The sequence below is a fragment of the Varanus komodoensis genome, unplaced genomic scaffold (genome assembly GCF_004798865.1).
Source record: "Varanus komodoensis strain SLA01 unplaced genomic scaffold, ASM479886v1 scaffold17, whole genome shotgun sequence".
Taxonomy (NCBI): Eukaryota; Metazoa; Chordata; class Lepidosauria; order Squamata; family Varanidae; genus Varanus; species Varanus komodoensis.
Genome location: NW_025335505.1, coordinates 22,742,433 through 22,760,789, shown reverse-complemented (window position 1 = coordinate 22,760,789; position 18,357 = coordinate 22,742,433). Strand labels below are relative to the sequence as shown.

Sequence of the window (18,357 nt, the reverse complement as noted above, 5' to 3'; positions counted from 1 at the left end):
ACACACATTGGTAAAACTGTTTTCTCCAAGTTTGTTAGTTTCATGAGAGACCTGAGAGGGGCAGGATGGCTATGCAGCAGGTGCCCAGTCATCAAAAAGGAGGTATCAGTTAAGCAATCATTGTACCTCTCCATTAAGACTGAAGGAATACTTATGTAAATACTGATTAAAATGTGAAAAAGCCATACAACTTCAATGCTCTTCACCTGGAGTGAATCTTTTCAGAGATCAGAGAAGTGCTGAAGGGTAAAATGTGGCCAGCTTCTTGCATGGCCATGGATTGATTGAGGGCACAATCCTATGGCCTCCTGGCATTGTCCTGGGGGGCACAGGATGGGTCAGTGCTCCAGATCCAACCTTGGAGGGCCCTCTTTCCATCCTTCCAGGTGGTTATGGCTCTTTCCATGCTGACTGGGCTTTGATGATGTGCTTCTAGAACACCATCTTCAGTGCCAGCACAGGAAGGCATTCTGGAAGGCGCAAAGAAGGGAGTAGCAAGCCACTGCCATCCTCCAAAGAATGCCTGCAGTGCCTCAGTGTCTGCTCCTCGTGAAAAGGGAGAAAACAGATGGCTGAAATTGGCCATCTGAATGTTTTGGCAAGCAAGTGGACCACCAAGGCAATGTCAGCCTCCACATTTTTCCTGCCTCCCACTGGATGCTCACAACCCTCTGAATTTGGAGGGTTACAGGCACAGGATAGCACCCTTAAAAACGTGATGTAAGACTGTTTAAAATTACATACCTGTCTCTTACATGTGCACACCTACAGCAGCAGTGAAGTCGTAAAGGTGGTTTAAATGACACAGGTCAAAACTAATATATGGGTGAAAACAGGCATACCGTTTTAAGTGTAGTGGAAGAGTCCATTTTAATGCATTTGGTAATAGATATATATATCAGAGGTCACAATTCTTAGCAATCCTGGCCAGTCATACCTTCTGTAGCTGATGGGAGTTGAAGTCCAACACATTAATGAGAAAGGCAACAAGTTAGGGAAGGATGCTGTATTCAAACCATTGTAGTTACATTTACAATGCAATACCACACATACTTTCTCAGGTCTCCTGAATATAATGGATTTTACTTCCAAGTAAGCATGCATAGAATTGTAACCTCTGTCTTTACTCTTTAAGCCAGTTCATCAACCCTTGTTTCAATATACACTCCACCATTTCCAACAGATGCTTGGTTTCCACAAATAGCCTGCAACCTCGGGGCTCAGCCTTGATGCAAAGACACACTTAGGAATTTATCCGCATTTTCGCTTTCACACCGTTACCTACGCTGTCTTTGGCCTTACACACGCGGAGCAGAGGAGACAAGTCTAACTTGCGACCACTCCTCCCCCGCTGGAGCGCCGCCCACCACGCCCAACACAATCTTGCAAAACTAGTGGGTTTCGAAAGCAACTTCCATACAGAAGCTATCTTCCTACAATTCCCAGTGTTCCGTAGCAAGCCTGGCTAGCTAGGGAATGCTGGGAGTTGTAGTACTCCTGCGCTTCGAAACCTGCGGAGGATTGCGCCCTTCATGCACGAGCCAGGCATCGGGGGCGGGAGAGCGGGGCGGGGGGGAGCGACTCTCCTCGCCAAGCCTGCACAGGCTCTCGGCCCTGCGTGCTTGTGCAATTCCATTCGGAGCAGGACGCCGGGCACCACCTGCCTCCCTCGCGCAGCCACGCGCCACGCCCGCTCCTTCCTTCCTCTGTCGCCAGCCAAGAGTCGCGTGGCGTTTCCCTTGGAAAGCTGCTCCCTCGTCGGTGCTCCCCCGCCTCCCCTTTTTGAGCGCCCCACCCACATCCAAATCGAATTTCCAAGAGGAGGAGGGAGAAGAGAGGACTTGACCGGCGAAGGATGGCTGCTGCAAAACCCTTGGGGGGGGGGGGTTGAAAAGGGACCCCCCCCCCGCAGCGCGATCCTCTCGGCTTCTTTGTTTGGGAGGTGCGTGTCCTTCGTTCAGTGGAGCTACCCCCCCCGCAGAATAAAGTCTAGAGCTGCAGGCACCTAAAGCAGAAAATGCATTCTTCCGCGCAGGAAGCTGTAAACTTGTTCGAGAAGGACTTGTTTCTCGTCGCTAACGTGAGCCCTCCTCAGAGTAGACCTACTAAACTCAATGAGGCGTAGGTTAGACTAACGTTCAATGCAACCTTGCTTGTACGCACAGAGGACAGCGCTGCAGCACCGGCTATCCCAACTGTGCAGCGATCCTCTGTTTAAGTACGACTTACTTTTGAGTAAACCGCGCTGTGAGCTGAACTGGCGCGGAAAGAGCCTTTCACCCTCCTCAATTAGGTTCATTCAGAATGCAGGCCCGCCCACGAAGGGCGTCTGGCGACGGAGCGGGAAAATGCCCGCGCTCGCAATTAATGGCTCTGTCCACGGGAAAGGCTAACAAGGGTGGCGGCTGGCGCTTCTCCTGCCGCCGAAGGGTGTCTTAAGGGAGGAGCGCGCGGGCTTGCAAATAGACTTTGGCGGGAGAAGCCAACCAACTCGTTCTAGTATGCGCCTCGCTCTGGCTGGCCGGCTTGATCCAAGGCAGGGAGCCCAAGTGCTTGGAGAGGGAGGAGGGAAGGCTTTGCAGGCTCAACTCGCCAAAATGGTCACGCTGGTACTCCCTCGGGTTCTGCCTCTCCTGGTAAAAACGAGCTTTTCCATTTGGAGCGAGAGGGCAGACTGCGCGGCCGCTCAGGCAAAAGGAGCAAGCCCCCGCTCAGTGGCTGTAACGATGGCGGCGCCCCTTCCTCGCGGCGAGCCCTAAGAAGCTGCCTTTCTGCGGGCCTGGGGGGAACTGGCCTCTCCCTTGCGTGCCAACCACGCTTCTCCTCCTTCCGCTCGTGCTCCAGCAGGTGGCTGGGCCTGCTTGCCTGCTGAGCAACCCCGCTCGGGGCGGCTCTGCATTACGCAGCAGAGGTTACCCACCTTCTCCCGTTCTTCCCGGCGACCCCGTCGCAGCCCTCTGGGGAGAAAAGAGGAAGGTGGGGAAGCGGGAGGATTGAGTGAATTGCAGCCAGGGAGCTGCTGTTGGAGGGATTCAGACACAGCCAACCTCGCTTCCTTTCGCTCTTCCCGTGCAGATTGTTGCAGATTAGTATTGCTATTATTATTTTCTTTTTCCCTCAGCAGTTTGGAAGCGACAGAGATCTATCAGTGGTTTCCACCATGGGAAACATCTGACATGCAGGAACAGGATGGCTACAGTTTGGTAATTACTTTCGTGATAGTGAACTGTAGATAGAACAAGGGGCCGCTTTCAAACCTGTTGCCTTCCTGCTCAACTTGGTTATGACGGCTCAAGCCCCATCGATTGCACTGTATCTGGTTAGCCCTTCTTAGAGTAGACTCATTGAAATGAATGAGTTGTTAGATGAACACTGGATAGAAGCTATTGCTTCTTGCTGACGTCAGTGACAAAAGCTGCCTTTTTAGGTTTTAACAGCCGTAAGAGAGGATTGCAACTTTTTAGAATGGTGAAAAAACTGCACAAAGGCAGGAAAATTATGGGTGGTTTGGGTTAAGCAAGTGAGTGGTAGGATCCACAGTAAATAGTCATGAAAGAGCCAGGAGAGATTCAACCTGAGGTCTGATCTTGCAGGTTTACCTATGCATGTTTACTCAGAAGTAAACACTATTGCATTCAGTGGGGGTTTATTTCTGTGTAACTGTGTGAAGACCTTAGGCTGTATTCCTCTGCATGTACACTCAGCCTTCTGAGTGTACCACACCTCCACTATCATGAAGACAGGCATTTTAATACCAATGATATCAGCAGTCCCATAAACACAGTCTGAGATGAGTTTATAGTTTTATCTGTCTCTATATTGAGAATAAGGTCAGATACAAAGCTAGTGGCCTTCCTGTCACACTCCGTTCAAAATAATGAATAATCAAGAGTTACAGTAGGGAGTCTTCTCTAACTGGAAACCTTCCAGATGTATTTGACTACTATACCCATCATTCCTAAGGCTGGCTTAGAACAGCAGGGAGGCATATTTGTCAATGCTTTCAAAGCAGAAGAAGGATGAGTGAACAGTGGTAGTAGCCAAGGTTTAAATATCGTTAGAAGTACTCAACACAGCAAGGCCTGCTTAAGATCAGATAATCTGCCAAAGATGTTGGAACAATATTTACTAAAAAGAAGTTTCTAATGAATTGAGACCAATGATTTGGTATCTAACAAGTGCAGTGGACATATTTTCATTGAGGACTATGGGTGAGACCCCCAGCATCTGGCTAAGGAAAGTGATTCCCATATGTTTTTCTATCCTTGATTCATATAATAGAATCTCAGTTCTTTTTATTGCAGTCAACAGATCAAAGACTAAAGCAGCAGAACTGTGTGTTTAAAGTAAAACTAGTCCTCATAGCTAACAAATATTCAAACACAGCCATACAAAATCATATATTTTAAGATAGCCCTGTAAAAAAGTGGGATGTTAGAATGTGTCTTGAAAATTTGAGAGTAGATTAATAATGCCAGTGGTTCACAGCAGTTTTATGAAATTACTTGGGCCTTATAGTTCTATCCATAATTATTCAAACATGAGTTCCACTCAGTGGCAACTGTTGTTGTGTGCATAAAATTGAGCTATGTAAACCACCTTGAGTTCCTCACAAGAGAGGAAAAGGTGGGATATAGATATGATAGCAGTAATACCTATAAATAAGTATGTATCATTGCTGCTGTAGGATTTAGCTGTTACTTGGGGATTTCTTCTGGAGAGTGTTGTTGAGATAACTTCTAACACTTTCCCCTCTTTTCTATCAAAAGCTATGAGCTCTAATGCATTGCAAAAAAGGGAGAAATAGATTTCATTTTCCCACACTATGTTAATATTTTGAGTTAACTTTCAAATGTCAAAGATGTGTATAGGTGTATGGTGTTTTCCCTTAAGAAAGCATTTCTGAAAACCCTTTGGAGCTCAGTCAGAAATGCACAGCTGTATGCTGTTCAATAAATCATGGAAAAAATAATACTTTGTGTTAGTTGCATCTAAATTTTCCCACGTTTACTTACTTCTCTGTAGATGAGGCTTAGCACTGCCACCTAGTGTTCTGTTTTTCATGACATACTTTGGTTATTTGCAAGAAATCTAATTAAAAATGAATGTTTCAAACCATCTATTCCAATGTATTGAAGTCCACAAAACTCCTGTGGAGTAAGTGAATTCAGTATGTTCAGTTCGTTGTGTTCAAGATGTGATTTAACAGCAGTACCCTTGGTGAACTTAACTACTACCTGATTACAAAAACTGATTTAAACAACACAAAAAACAGAATGCATAATTTTGCATTGTTAAATATCTAAAAGTTCAGGGTTTGATCAATGAGAATATTATTTAGAATACCTTACAGATATATTTATAATACACAATTGATGCTGCTAAGTTGAGGATAAAATGCTGATTTAATATGCAGATGATACTTCAGATGAGGAAGCAACCCATTTCTCACTATTGTTTTGGACTTATGAAAGTGAAAATATTTGGGGTTTTCCCTCTTTCTCTTAAAGGATTTATTAGCACACAGAATTATTAGCACTCAGTGACATCACTGTACTCAGAATAGTTGAAATGCAAGTGGTTAACCAGGACCAGTAAAGACAAGGAACATCAAAGATTAAGGATAGGTAGGCAGCTGAAAGCACAGTGAAATTTGGAAATGCCAGTGTGCACTTGTGTCTCCCAGCCTGCCATCAGCACCTGTCTTTGCTGTTCACTCCAGCTGTCAAAAATTCAAAATTGCTCCTTGTACGCTATGCTCTTTCTTCAGTGTATTCTGGGGGGAAAGTCAGTTGTGAGGCCCTGCATATCCTATAGTTTATGCTGCGTGTGTGTAGGTATGTGATGGGTGGGGGTGATTATGGCTTTTTCTGTATGTTCAAGGCTCTCTGGGTTCTAATTAATTTTCTCCACAGCAAATTGCTGGGTATTTATTCCTTTGCTTCCTGGAGACTAGGTGAAGGGAAGCTGCCTGGGCATGCTCAGAAAAGCACCTGGATTATTGCATTATCCTCCAGGGCCCTAACATTCAGATGGGTTGCCTTTTGTGCCCTCCACATGACTTCACCTGGGAGAGGCACTTTGCCTTCCTTTCCTTCCATCTGCCTCTTTCTTGCACAATGCACTTAAACAGAGAGCTTCGGTGAAGCCAGTGTTAGGGGCATGCTAATTCTATTTGCTGGCTGACTTATTTGCAGCAGTGACAAATAAGTGTGATAAAACTGAGACTTAGTGCACTGCCATAAAGTGAAATGTGGTGCATTCAGCTGGTGACATGATCGACATAGAACATCCTACTTGTGTGAATAATGAGTGTGTTAATGCATCTGCAGTAGCTACCAGAATTAGATTAATTGTGACAGATGCACTTAAGAGTCATTATATGGCACAGGATGTGCATATTGGGGTCAGGCCTAGAAACAGCATGTCTAGGTGCCTTAAAGGCCTTCAGCCTCTGGACAATTAGCTACATGGGATGGGGATCCATTCCTGCAGGAACCTTCCTCCTGATGATTTCAAGAGGAAGTTACACTATAACAGATGTGTCCAAGTTGACTCACATAGGATGTTGGTGTAATTTTGTTCATGCAAGAATCTAATAAATGAAAGGTCATATTCAGTGGCCATATTTACTCTACCGACTTGTTTATTGCAAAACAGCATGGGAAATGGAACACCATCTTCCCTCTACTGCTTTTCAAGTTAAGTCATTTTTTACTTCTCTGTCAGCTCCCTCCAGCCATTTTGCTGCATTCTGAGATTCGATATCTGTTTGGAAGTTATTTTTTAAACCCACAATTTACAGTTCAGCATCAATAACATGCAGATTGCATTGATTCCCACTACTCAATTTGTGGAGTGATACTTCTGTTCCTTATTTTCTGTTTAACCCTGTTGGGAGGATAAACTTCTAGGCTTCAGAGATACATTTTGTGAATTAAGTACTTGATCAAAAGAAATGTCTGTTCAAATACACACTTATATGAAATCACTGTGTATATCTAGCACAGAACAAGCACTAAAGCAGAATCCCTGAACACACAACTTAGAACATGAGCATTACCTTAATGGATTTTGGGTCAGGACACTGAGAAGAGCATAGTGGTGCCCATAAAGCAGAATGAATGTGGCTGGCAGAACAAATTCTTGCACTGCTTTGCATGTCCTCAAAATTTGTTGAGGATTGGGAGAACTTTGAGCAGATCTAAGGTATGTTGAGAGAACTTTAGGTGGGGCCTGGCTGTGACAGAGAGGGTTAGTCCAATAGGTTGTTTGCATGATGTTCAATGGAACTCCTGGCCTTTGTCCTATTGAGAATGGAACTGCCACTGTTACTCATCCAAGAGCCCGTACATGTTTATTTAGAAGTAAAGACTGCTGGGTACAGTAGGATAAGTTCTAAATAAAGGGAACCTGTGTTTTAACATTTCCCAGCAAGATATATTCTTAAGATATATTAGTAGGTTAACTTTGTGAACAAGGATGGTGGCTTTCTGTTAGCCCTTAAATCATATTGATCATTTTATGGATTGCTGGTATCCAGTGTCAGTCCTACTTAAAGTAGGTCCATTGAATGAATGAGACTTCAATTATAGTAGTGTTGGCAATAAGCCTAAGTATTCAAAATATTTATATAGCACCCTTGCCACAGTTGAAAACAATACAATCCCTCAGAAATTAAGCAGGCCAGACCATTATAGCAGATGGGTAACAGCATTAGGACCTAACCAGTGGTTTCTTCCTCGTTGCCCTCAATGGTGTGTAATTCGAAGATGATGCTCAAACTTGGTCAACCTTCTAACTTCTTGAACTTGAAATGTGGGTGACTTTGCCATATATTGTCCAGCTTGAGGAGAGTGGGTGACTTATCTTGATATTCCATGCATATATTGTATCATAATTTTAATCTCTAAGCTATTATAAAAGCAGCGGCATCTGATTCTTGTTTACAAATGAATGTTGTTTAAGCACATCTGGCAGTAAAGTAGTTTTTTAAATTCTCTGTTCATTAAGGAAGTGATATAAAGAACATTTGACTTCAACTACAAGCTATTTATTCCATAATACTCTTGCTGAAGTGATTCATGGGATTATAGCTGAACAGATTGTTTATGTCGGTCTGCAGTGGTTATGACAGTGAAACCAGTGAATCTGTTGTCACAGCTGTTGAACTATCTAAGCGAGCAAGGAAGAGCAAACCTATCAGTAACTCCGGTTCCAGAAGTACTGTACAAATGTATAATTACTATACGTTAAAGTATAATAGTTGCTGCTGCATTGCTTGGATGCTAGGACAAACTCCTACTGACAGTGCAGCCTTGTATTTTGGCCATGAAATCCAATTCTAGGCCCTATAGCTGCAAAGTGCCATATCAAAGGTTCAGGTTGCAAACCCCTGTCCTAAGGCTTAGCCCATATTTCATATACATGTATACATTTAGGGTACAGCGGAGTAAATGTTAAAATAATTTTAAATATTAAAAAGGTTTTATATGGAAAGGGTGGATGGAAAACGTTTTCGCTATTTCTAAAAAGTGTGTAAAATGTATACAATCTGTTTTGTTGTGCAATAGTAAACAAGCTAAGAGTATCTTTGAGTCTGAAACTGCATTTAAAGCAGTAGCAATCCTAACTACAATTGTTGAACTCTGTAAGACTGACTTCTGAGTAAACATGTGGAGGATCAGACTGTGCACAGCTGGAATCCTACACACACTACCCTGACAGGAAGTGCTGCTGAATTCTGTGCTGCTGAACTTACTTTTAATAATGTAATAATAATAAATTGCATAGTATAAGTTGCACAATATCTGATTTTGGGCCTGCCTGTTTTTGTTAAATGGGACAATCAAGTATAATTTTAAAATGCATTGGCACATATTTCAAAGAAAAGATGAAAAAAGAACAAATTCCAGTACACATGATGTAATAATGCAAATAGACTGTTGGCAAAAATAGATATAAAACATAGTCCCGGAATACATTGCTCTATTAGTATGTCATAGATCTAGGTTTGTTTGCAGTTAACAAGCTAACAAATGCCCTGTCAGGTTGTAAGATGTTTTGGTTGGAATGCGGCTTTAAATAATGCCTTAAATATATTTTATATTTGAATGCTTTCTGTGACTTAATTTATTGTATAATACCTTGAGATGTGTCTACACTTTGGGGTATGTGTATTGGTTAACCAGTTCAATTCACTTGATTATAGGTAATTTTGGCAAAGGTTAGAAAGATATATCAGGTGTGCACAACCTTTTTGCGCTCGAGGGTTATATGTTGCTCTGACTATAGAGTCAGGGCCTGTACACATACATTCCAGGGATATATGAAGATGCTGGGGGATAAGCACCTTCCCTCCACCTGCTCCCCCAGTGATACAGGACTCATTTTCCTTGTTGGCTTCTATCTAGATTGTTGGGGACAGGAATTTGTGCGGTGTGGTCAGAGTACCTTTAACGTGTATAATATATTGTTTAAAAGGCTGCATGGATGATACCAACCTCAGTTCTGTTTAGGTCAGGTGAATATCATGTATGTTTAATTAGGAAGAGAACACAGATAAATAACTTAGGGTCCACCTAGCTCAGTCCTGATTCCATGGTGCTAGCATCTGTTCTCTGGCATTCCAAGCAAGATTTTGAGCCTCGCCTGAGACATCAAGAATTGAACATGTATACAAAATATATTTTCTGCTGTGGCAGTGTGGCCTTTCCTCTAAAAGTACTGGCTGTTTTATGTGAATTGGCTAAGGGCAGACTTTTGGTAAAGCAAATTCTATTGTGAATTTCTGAAGAAATTATTAAATGGTCCAACAGTGCTTAAGGTAATCCAGCATGTTAATTTATATATTATACTCTTCCACTGATGGCATATTTTGTGAACACTTCACTATTCAGCAGTCCGGCCTCATGACTTGAGGTGCATGATTAAACAGGAAAAGAGCATTGCAGGACACAAGCTTGTTAACAGGATGATACTAGTTTTTGGCACTGAGCACAGCTACAGTATAACCTTGACAACTTTAGTGGGGGGCACTAATTTTGAGGACTACAGAAATTTGGGTTGATTTTTTACTTTGAGCTTGATAAATTTTGTATATATTTTTACATTATATGAAGTGACTAATAATTAGTTGTGAAGACCTCTCTTTGAGTCCGTACTTGAACAAAAATTATTCACAGTCCATCATTAAAGAGAATGTGTACACACACACACTTTATTTTCGTCTTCAAAGGGAGTGGAATTTTAAGACTACTCAGCAGTAGAGAAACAACAAGGAACATGATCACAATTACCTCAATTAAAGTGAGATGAGGAAGCTTCTGTTTTACAGCCATATTTTCCTTGTAAGCTTGTTCATCCTATCTGCCACTGGGCTGATGAGAACTTTCCATAGGAGAATTTGCCACAGAGCTTTTTGTGTCCCTGCTAAAGACAAGTGAAGAGATGACACTATGAAGGCCTGTCTCAGTGCTGAATGTAAGCAAGTCAGAGAGGTGCCATATCCCATGACACAGAAAGCAAACCGCTCCATGCTCCTGCATGCTGAAAAACAGGCTGATGCCTAGATGGATACTACAGAAAAGTTTTAACAAAAACAAGACACTAGCATGCCATGAACAGACACAATCATTTGTCACCCTCCCAATCAAGTAGGTAAAAGCTGCTGTACTGTGTGCCTAGTGTGGATCATATACCTAATCAGTCGCAACTTTTCAATACGAAAACACCTTGGATACGTAAGCATGTGCGACTGTTGAGGAAACGTATTTCAGAAATGTAACAAGTGCGGGATTTTGGGGTGAAAGTTAATTGCTACTGTATGCGTTCATTCAGTGTAAGGAATAAATTAAGGAAAACACGTGCTATTTTTCCAACCCTTTCCATTGAAAAAGAAATGACTGTTCCATTTTCGCGGAAGTCAAGGTTTGCGCTGCAGCGTTTGTCCTCTGTCCATCCCCCTTTTCTAAACATAACGGGAAGAGCTCGCTTCTCGCTTCCCCGCCCCATAGTTGAGCATGGTAGCGTGCGGGCGCGCGGCCGAAGGCGCGCGTGCGCGCACAACCACACGGAGAAGTAGGAGGAGAAATGGAAACGGAAAAAAAAAACCCCTCAGAAATCTCAGCTGCACTTCTGGCCCTTTTAAAAAGTTTGTGTAAATTGGAATGAGGTCAGATTTGGAGCTTCTCATTGCACGCGGTGATTATTATTACATTGGGTTCCAAGCCAATCAGAGTCGAGAGGGTGGGGTTTGGCACGGCGGAGCGTTGGATACAGCCGGTGATTGGCTGCGGAAATAACTCTGAAAGGATAAAGAGGCGCGAGGTGGAATTGGGGTCCGCTCTAAGCTGCAGCAAGAGAAAGTGTGTGTAAGAGGGAACAGGCCAAGTCTATAGCCCCGGGTTGTACATGTCTCTTTCCTCTCTTTGGGGCTGTGCATCCAAGGGAAAGCGAGACGGGACTCCATACATTTATTGCACCAGTCACTGCTCTTCCTACCAGGAAGACACACAACTATTAATGTTGCTTGGTTGCATGGACGGGGCTTTTTCCCCCCCGTTTAATTCCTCGCAGCTACAGAGTAACAAACGAACAAACTCCTGATCCCTCTACCACGAGTCCTCGATTACGGACGATTTTTTTTGTGGGAGGTGGGCATTTTTTAATTTTTTTTTAAACGGCTTTTGGATTTTGGTGTGCCCTTTAACGAAACAAGAGACTTTTAGTGGTGGGCGTGCTGCTTTTTGCTGAAACACCTCGAGTAGAGTAAAAGTAGGGGGAAAAGTAAGGGGGGAAGCACTTGTGAGCTGCGGGGTGAGGGAAGAGGTGGGAAAAAGAACTTGGATTGGTGGTTTTTTTTTTATGTTTTGTTTTTTAAAGAAAAGCTCTCTCCACTTGGAGTCCGGCTTCTGCAACTAGATTCTCCGTGCAAAGTTGCAGGGTAGAGGCGTGCACAAAGTGCCAGAGAAACAAAGCGGTGTGGAGCTACAACTACTTCTCAGAGGGGACGGTGCCTTAAGTAGCAGAAGGACGGAGCGCTTGCGAAGGGAGCCTGAGAGCACCCAGTGACTGGGAAAGTTGAGTGTCTTGTTTCAAGCTGGTGCCAAACTGAGACCCGCCGATTTCCCCACAGCTGCCGCCGCCGCCAACGCGCGCCAGCCCCCGAGATGGTGCAACAGACGAACAACGCGGAGAACACGGAAGCGCTTCTGGCGGGCGAGAGCTCGGACTCCGGAGCCGGCATCGAGCTGGGCATCGCCTCCTCTCCCACGCCGGGCTCCACGGCTTCAACAGGGGGCAAAGCGGACGACCCGAGCTGGTGCAAGACGCCCAGCGGCCACATCAAGCGGCCCATGAACGCCTTCATGGTGTGGTCCCAAATCGAGCGGAGGAAGATCATGGAGCAGTCGCCGGACATGCACAACGCCGAGATCTCGAAGCGCCTGGGCAAGCGCTGGAAGCTGCTCAAGGACAGCGACAAAATTCCCTTCATCCGGGAGGCGGAGCGGCTGCGCCTCAAGCACATGGCGGACTACCCTGACTACAAGTACCGGCCCAGGAAGAAGGTGAAATCGGGCACAAACTCCGCGAAGCCGGGAGAGAAGAGCGGGGGTGGAGGGAGTGGCGGCGGCGGCAACAGCCCAGGAGGAGCCGCCGCAGCCGTCGCCAACTCTTCCAAAGTCGCCCTCAAAAAGGGCAGCGCCGCCAAACTCTCCCCCAGTGGCGCCGGCAAGCCGCATCCCAAACTGAGCCTGAGCGGCGGCGGCGGCAGCAAAAGCTCGTCTTCGTTCTCAGCGTCTGAGCAGCCAGCTGCCCTCCTGCCCCCGGAGCACCACTCGCTGTACAAATCCCGCGCCGCTTCACCGGGCTCCTCCTCGCCCTGCAGCAGCAGCAGCAAACACCTCCCCGAGAAGAAGGCCAAGCGGCTCTACCTCTTCTCGCACGCGTCGCCCGGTGGCGCCGTGCCTGCCAGCCCGACGCTGAGCACTTCGACGGAAGCCAGCGACCCGCTCAGCCTCTACGACGAAGCGGGCGCCGCCGCCGCCGCCGGGAGTCAGCAGGACGGGGGCGGCGGCTGCAGGGAGTCCGCGGCTTCCCCCGCGGGCGGCTGTTCCCCGTCGGACCACCGAAGCTATACCAGCCTGAGGGCGCCCTCGCCAGCGCCGTCCACCTCGCACTCGTCGTCGTCCGGCTCCTCTTCCGCCTCCTGCGCTTCCTCCTCCTCGGACGACGAGTTCGAAGACGATCTGTTGGACCTCAACCCGAGCCCGGGCTTCGACAGCATGGCCCTGGGCAGCTTGAGCTCGTCGGTGCTCGACAGGGACCTGGATATTAACTTCGAGCCCGGCTCGGGCTCGCACTTTGAGTTCCCGGACTATTGCACGCCGGAGGTAAGTGAGATGATATCGGGGGACTGGCTCGAGTCCAGCATTTCCAACCTGGTCTTCACGTACTGAGGGGGACGAAGGAGGAGGGGGGGGAAGCAAGAAGCGTGTGCGCGCGCGTGGGGAGCGAGAGAGACGCAAAGACGGCACGGACCCCACGCGCGCTGAGGACAGCCTGGAGAGCGAGCATTTCGGCCACGCTTGTGGAGGGGTGTTTTTTTCCCCCCTCCTTAACGAAACTGACTTGGGGTGTGTGTGTGTGTACGCGTGTGCGTGATTTTGCAAAGAAAACGGCAAAAGGGATCAACCTTTTTTCTTGTTACTTTTTTGGGTTGCCGTTGAGAAAAAGCAACCGCAGAAGTGTCTGTCTAGCGGAACAGATCCTCAGCCTTCCCCCCCGTTTTTCCACGCTCCAGCAGCCGACGAAGGAGTTCCACGTTTCAGAGACTATGGCGAGAATCAAGTGGCTTCAGCAAGAATGCAGGGCGAGGGCGGGGGGTGGCAGCCGCGCACATCTCTCCAGGGTTTGTTTCTTACCCAGTTCGAAGGGATTGGGGGTGGGGAATAGATTGTGCTGTATGCATTAGCTATCTCTGGGGGGTGGGGCGGCGGGGGGGTCCATTGCAAGTAGAACTGCAGGACTTGCAGTGGGGGAGGGGTTAGTCCTAGTTTGCGGGGGTAGAGGAGGGTGCTCTTGGACATCAGGAGGCGATCCGGAGTAAGAGACTGGCCCTGGCAACTGGACTGAGATCCGAAGTGGGATGGAGAGGAAGGAGGCGTTTAAAAACAATGAACTGGAAGCCCGGCAAAGAAGAAGATAATAATAAAACCGAAAAAGGATTTGCACGTATAAAGGAGAAGGTGGCCGCCGTTTTCTTGGTCACCTTATAGTATATACAGAGAAGTCAGTATGTGTGGAATTTCAGCAACACTGAACTTTTTTTTTTTTTTAATTGGAGAAAGATATAGAGTAAACCAAGTTTCTGTAAGGATGTGGTACAGGGGAAATAAAGGGCAGTTGCTCTTTCTTGCGAAAATGTGTTTTTCTTACTCAGAATCGTGATGGTGTTGGATTATTTCACTGGTGGGTTTAATATAGCATGTTTTCCTATCTTTCTGAGGTTTCTGTAAGACTGTTGAACAGTTTAAAAAGAATAGTGTTAGAATAATATAAAAAGCAGATAGATGGCGCTATGTTTGATTCCTACAAAATGATCACCAGCTTTTTTTCATTCTTAACTCTTTAAAGGATTCAAACGCAACTCAAATCTGTGCTGGATTTAAAAAACAAATCAGGACCAAATTTTTTCTCAGTGTATGTGTGCGTGTGTGTGTTTCTTTCTAGATGTAAATGAAGACTTTTTTTCACACCATGATGATCCATCCTTGAAAGGTTTTTTTCTTTGTAAATGAAATTGGATGCCATTTTGTAAAGTGAAATATTTATACTGGCCAAACATTTTTTACTTGTATTACTTTGTCCTTTTTTTAGTAGTTCTGTTGTTACCCACACCATTTTTATGTCACCTTCACCGAAGGGCTAGAGTTTTAACTTTTAATTTTTTATATTTAAATGTAGACTTTTGACACTTTTAAAACAAGAGAAGAGAGATGAAAACGTTTGATTATTTTCTCAGTGTATTTTTGTAAAAAATATATAAGGGGTGTAAATTGCTGTTTTGAATTTCCTGATTATGACAGGGCTGCTGGTTAATCTCTCTCAAGCAAAAAATCAGCCCCTACTTTCATCATGTTTACACTCCAATCTGCAGGCTTCTTAAAGAGACAGTATCCCTTGTATCCACTGTTCGACTCTCTGTAGGAGTTGAGAGAGAGAGAGGGATTGAACTAATAATTCACTGTAGGGCTAACGTCTAACAAATGCAACCCCCTCTCAAAGAAAATAGTATGTTGTACAGAAACAACTGGAGCATTTTCAGGAAAAAAAGGGATCCTGTAGCTTTAACTTGTAAACCACATCTTTTGCACTTTTTTATAAGCAAAAAACAAAAAACCGTGCCGTTTTTAAATCACTGGATCTATCTAAATGCCGATTTGAGTTCGCGACACTATGTACTGCATTTTTTCATTCTTGTATTTGACTATTTAATCCTTTCTACTTGTCGCTAAATATAATTGTTTTAGTCTCTTATGGCATGATGATAGCATATGTATTCAGGTTTATAGCTGTTGTGTTTTAAGATGAGAAAAAGTGAAAACATCTTTGTACATTTAAGTCTGTATTATAATAAGCAAAAGAGATTGTGTGTTTATGTATGTTAATATAACATGACAGGCGCTAGGACATCAGCCTAATGAGGAGGTTCCGTTAAGGGTTTTTTCTTTTTTCTTTTTGTTACTTTTTTTTTGGTCATTCATCCTGTGCAATATGCTGTGTGGAATATCTTTGTCTAACAATCTGCCCATAACACAACATGGGGTGGGGTGGGGGGAAACTGGCTAATTATGCCAAGTTCACTGCCTGTCAGATTGTCAATATACTTTCTGTAAATAACCTTCCCCCCCCCCCAAAGGAAATAAAATCAGCTGGAACTGAACCCTAAAATTCTGCTGTTCTTGTTGTCATTATGGAGGGTTCTTCTGTGCGTTTTGTGTGTCCTCACACATTCTCAGTGAAGATCCTTGCAGGAATTAGTCGGATGTGCCGATTGAGAAGCTGCCTTTCCCCATCCCCCACCACTGGAAGGACTTGGCAAATCACTGCTTCAGACCTTTTGTATATTGTGCTGCTGCTTGCCTGCTTTCTAGGAATGTGTGTATGCATTAAGCAAATGCTAATAGCATTTTCACTGGAAGAATAAGAGGAGGGAGAGGTGTGGGGAGATGGACTTAGCTACACTTGGTAACAGAGAAAGCCATTAGAGATGAAACAGCTACTAGGAATGTGCTTTAAAGAGCCCCTTCGGCCCCTTCAACCATTTGTTCTCTTAGTCTGACCTTGCACTGTGAAAAGCCTGCCTCCTTCCATATCCCTCTGCCAGTAATTCTTCTCTGTGCATTGCCTGGGTGATCATAACTGAAGATGAAGAAGGCACAGTTACTATTCAGAGTAACATTTAGAATTTCATGCATTAGTGCCAAAACAGCTTAGAGTCCATCCTTCAACGTTTTAGAAAATATATTAAATGAAAATAGCTTTAATTTGGTGCAAAAACACACATCCTCTTTTTCCACCCATTTGCTGTAGGCTTGAGGAAAAAAGCATGCAAACAGAACACAGTTTGCATGGAAAATAATTTACACACAGGTTGCAGAGGACAAGTGCAAACTATAAACAGTTTTAACTTGAGCTCTTAAAGATGACTTCAGCAGCTAGTAGTTCCTTTAGCCTTCTAGATAATCCTTTTTAAGTAGATGTGAAATATTAGGTCAGTGGGTGAATCATTAAGTGCTGAGGCGGCTTTGATGAAGCTTAGAATTTGCATTGCAGGTAAGTAAGATGGAAATTCACAGATAGACCCTCCTCAGTCATGAACTCAATCATAGCAGTTGTAATGACCTAAAAAAACTGGAAGTTCATCTGACCAAATTTATTTTTAAACCACCTCCTTTTAAAAGGGGCGGGGACCTGAGCTGGTGCTTCCTCATTGAGAACCTTGATTAATAGGCTCTGTCTTAAACACACTTGAAAATAATTTGTTTTGAACTTACCTGACAGGATGGGGCTTTTAAAGAGCATTTTCCAACAGGTGAATTTTTTCATAGTGAAAAATATGTTTGATTTGTTGTTGAGCTGAAAGGGGGATACACTAGACTGGTTAGTTTGTAACAATTTTGTTAATTTTGATAAAGGTAGTCCATCAGGTGAGTACTAATACATTATTTTAAACACATGTTAAACAAGGTGCTTCTTTCACAAAAGGATAAACACTAGGAGTTTCAAGTCATGCAAATAGTGATGGGAAGAAATGGAGAGAATGGTTTCCTAGTTACTACAATCAAGTGAAGGCTGTATAGTACCTCATGTGATGTTGCTTGCTTTCTTCACCCAGATGATAACCTTCCTGGTACTGTAGTTCCCTGGCAGGCTTTTGAAGAAATTCAAGGAAAGGTAGACTTTCCGAAGTTACTAATCTAATCATGTTTCACCTTAATAAGCTTACGAGTGGAAGACCATATTAAAATTCAGTGCATCCCCAGCATAGTCAGGATTCCACTAGGACAGGAGCCTTGTGGTGTGATTTGGGCCTTAGGAAGGCCCTCTTTTCTCTCCTACTTTTCCGAAAAGTGTTTCCATTGTGCCATATATCACTAAAGATCACATAAATGTTTATTACTACAAAGCTGAATGGTGAGAGGACTATTTTAATCTTGCCACGTGTACCCCTCAATCCTAATTACCTGTGGGATACTATAAGCTCTTACAAGCTCAAACGAGTGATTTCCTGCCTCCATTTTTCTTTCTCTCAACTGGTAACTTTAAGATTCAATTAATTAACTGCCCACAACCACTTAATTTGAGACACTGTGCCTGACTCCTGTTTTCTAGCCCTATTTCTTCATCAGAGTTGTAATCACAGTTGTCTATTTAAAATGTGCCATTCAGTTTGAAACCGATTGTTTCCTTTGCAAGTAATGAGTTATCTCAGTGCTCTCAACATTACGTGGGCTCTGGAAGCTCATAGCTCCTGAAAAACCCCTCTAAATTTTTCATGATTGTTATTGTGGTACAAATATTTGCATAACAAGGGGGAGTATAGAAAACATTACCTCATTTTTGTGACTTGTTGTAGAGCTCAAGCACATGGTATATACATCTCTGACAGGATCTCCTGAGATTTTTACTTAATATCAGATAAGGAGAAACATTGGAGTGAAGAAGTGATTGGGAAAGGGTCTTGAATTTTCTTCCCCAACATTGCCATGTCATTTTCCAAATTAAATTGCCCTTGTCCCAGCAGCCATTTTCCAGGTATGGGAAAAAGGCAGGTGCCTATATTATATCTGT

The 18,357-nt window shown here is 44.2% G+C and overlaps 1 protein-coding gene across 1 annotated transcript; it reads left to right on the top strand.

The window, feature by feature from the left end:
• Positions 1 to 11,275: 11,275 nt before the first annotated feature.
• Positions 11,276 to 15,946, top strand: SOX4 (SRY-box transcription factor 4). The gene has a single exon (XM_044426631.1). It carries the CDS (start codon positions 12,171 to 12,173, stop codon positions 13,458 to 13,460), a length of 1,290 nt encoding a protein of 429 aa, XP_044282566.1. The 5' UTR covers positions 11,276 to 12,170; the 3' UTR covers positions 13,461 to 15,946.
• Positions 15,947 to 18,357: the final 2,411 nt, after the last annotated feature.